This window comes from Lactuca virosa, chromosome 2 (genome assembly GCF_052849685.1).
Source record: "Lactuca virosa cultivar CGN04683 chromosome 2, Lactuca_virosa_CGN04683_v6, whole genome shotgun sequence".
Taxonomy (NCBI): domain Eukaryota; kingdom Viridiplantae; phylum Streptophyta; class Magnoliopsida; order Asterales; family Asteraceae; genus Lactuca; species Lactuca virosa.
In genome coordinates, this window is record NC_136427.1 from 148,225,550 (window position 1) to 148,228,373 (window position 2,824).

Genomic DNA, 2,824 nt, shown 5'->3' on the forward strand with positions numbered 1-2,824 from the left:
ACTCAATAAACGATGTTTTTTGTTATAAAGTTGTACTGATTTCTCAAAAAATGAGTGGTGATCAATGTGTAGCATTTGGGTCTAAGATCTTCTGATAGTGATATATAACCAATTACTACCCCCACATGCTTTTGTTCCTTAACAAAATTAAAATATAAGTTATCATTGATGCATTATAAGACCCAATTGGGCCTCACTTGAAAACTACTCCTTCGTATGAACAACGAACTAGTGATTGGATATACGAATAGAGTTATAACAATTTTTAACTATTCTTGTAATTACTTACACACCATAGGATCGCGTAAATTAAAGCCAATGAGTCCTACGATAAATCTATGCAATTTTTCTTACCACAACTAATTAATATGCAAAATTGTTGCCTAATGACATTAACTGAGAATCATAGAATACCCGTAGAAATAGTATGTTTAATCCGTATTATGCATTTTGATCGTTACCAACAGGAAAATGCGAAACACCTTGATGTTTGATTTTAGTTTTGCACATCGGTGATATTCCTAGCTATATTGATACTTGTTTTTTGAAATTGAGCAGACACTTCGGTTTTTTCTTAAATATTGACAATGAATTTTGTTTCTCCTTCAAGTGTAAACCTATATCGTCAAATAATATACATGGTATTCCAAACAAGTCAAAATTCATATTTTATACAACTGGGACAACTGACTCAGTCTCGCATGTTGCAAAATGGTATGTGATCCGTGCTTTACAAAAAAGTGTTAGCAAACAGAATGATGTCAGTTGACTTCAAAATGCTCCCAGACCACTTGCAAGATCATAGAATGTCTGCTCACAACACCGGATTGTTAGGCCGCCCATTCGATGGTCATATCCAAACTCTTCCTCCGTCTCACGTAATAAGTCCTGAAATGAAGGCTGGCTTAACAATGACACAGGAATCACAAAACGCTTCTTTTCTTGCTCTCCAACATAAACTGCAAAATATCCTTTCGGTAGATCCGTTTCTGTTGTGCGGGTTCCATTTGACAAAGACCGTTGTAGTATTTGTCTTGCTTGAATGATCCGATGCATACGAATACCCATTTTTCTGAAGGTTTATCACGGAGGGACAAAAGAATTTGAGAGTATTCTCAAAGTGAAAGATGTACAGGAGGAGTTTGAGAGGAAATTATGCTGGTGCTTTGCCTATCATATGCTATATATAAAGGTTTATTGGAGCTTCAAATGTACAGTAATTGATAAAAAGGAAATTAAATGACAGATCGGGACATTGCGACTGGATGACAAGATCATGTGCTGTGTCTTTTCACTTGTATAATTAAAAGTACGATCTTGAATTGCACAACCACAAAGTCACAAGCAATAATATGGCTTAATCATGTACTTGTGAATAGAAACGAATTTAACAAAGAAGATAACTTGTATCACCAGTATTCTAAACTTAGTTGGGTATGAAAAACGGTTGAAGGACCATGGTCCCATGTAATATTAAGATCAATGTGGCAATGCCTCCCAACAAACACAATATTGTGGCTTAGATCTCTGGGGTTTTCTTGAAACATATGTGGCCCTATCATAGATACATGAATTAGACATTGGATCTGTCTTACAGGTTGGAAGACAAAGCCATGTGAGGTGGCCATTTCTTCCACCGTATGTCACCATCCTCAATCAAGATCTGCTTAGTTGTATCTCTGTATATAAAGACCATTCCATATGAATCACACAACCACAACATCTTCTGAAATCGTTCGCACCCTTTCACCTAGAAGACGTGCTTCGAGAGATTCCTTCCTCAATCAGGCTTTTGAAGTGAACAGACACCCCCTCCTTAAAATGGCCATCCTTTTTCCTCGGATCATTCAAGCAAAACAAATTCTGCGCAGATCATTATCCAATGGAAGCAGCACAACCAAATCTATGGACATCCCAAAAGGCTATTTAGCAATCTATGTTGGTGAGCAAGAGAAGAAGCGATATGTGGTTCCTGTATGGTTGTTAAGCGAGCCTGCTTTTCAAGAATTACTAGATCAGGCAGAACAAGAATTTGGGTATGTTCATCAAATGGGCGGCCTCACTATTCCATGCAGTGAATATACATTCAGTGATATTGCTTCTCAGTTGGGCGCATTATGACTTCTATACAGCATTCTTACAACCAACTAACCACTAGGTTTTTTTTATCATTTGTAAATAAATCAAGACAATTTTCCCTCTTGTATGAAATCGGATCAAGGAACAGTTTTGAGTTTACTATAATTTGCTTAGTGTATGAATGAGAAACTAATTTCACGGTTGATTATTTTGGAAATATGAATTTTGGGAGTGAAATGGAGTTTTAACAAAGATAGTTGCTTCTAGTGGTAAACCGAACTAATACCAACTAATCTTTCTTCCATTTGACATTTTAGGTGAATGAAACTAAGGGAAACCAAATATTTCGTAATATGAATTGGTAATTAATGTTATGTATGCTGGAATTTTAACTCTATAAACAATGTGGTATTTATCAAGTTCAGACTTATCATCAAAAATATAATTGGTGAACAATATGTAGCACTTTGGTCGATGACCTTGTGATGGTGATATATAAAACATTAAATCTCACATGCTTTTTTTCTTTAAGCAAATTAATATATAAGTTGGCTAAACATTGATGCATTACACGACGAATTGGGTCCCGCTTGAAAACAATTTCATCGTATGAAAAAAGAACCTGGTGATCAGATATATGAATAGCGTTATATCAATGTTTAACTATTCTTTTGATTACTTATACACCCATATATCATGTAAATTAGAGCCAATGAGTCATGTTTTTACAACTATGCAATTTCCT

General features: G+C 35.4%; 1 protein-coding gene across 1 annotated transcript; it reads right to left on the reverse strand.

The window, feature by feature from the left end:
• Nucleotides 1-771: 771 nt before the first annotated feature.
• LOC145157857 (auxin-responsive protein SAUR21-like) lies at nucleotides 772-1,068 on the reverse strand. Its single transcript, XM_079076838.1, has one exon. The coding sequence runs from the start codon at nucleotides 1,066-1,068 to the stop codon at nucleotides 772-774; it is 297 nt and encodes a 98-aa protein (XP_078932964.1).
• Nucleotides 1,069-2,824: the final 1,756 nt, after the last annotated feature.

Excerpts from the sequence above, each read along its gene's own strand:
- LOC145157857 (XM_079076838.1), bottom strand. The coding sequence starts at position 1,068 with ATGGGTATTCGTATGCATCGGATCATTCAAGCAAGACAAATACTACAA.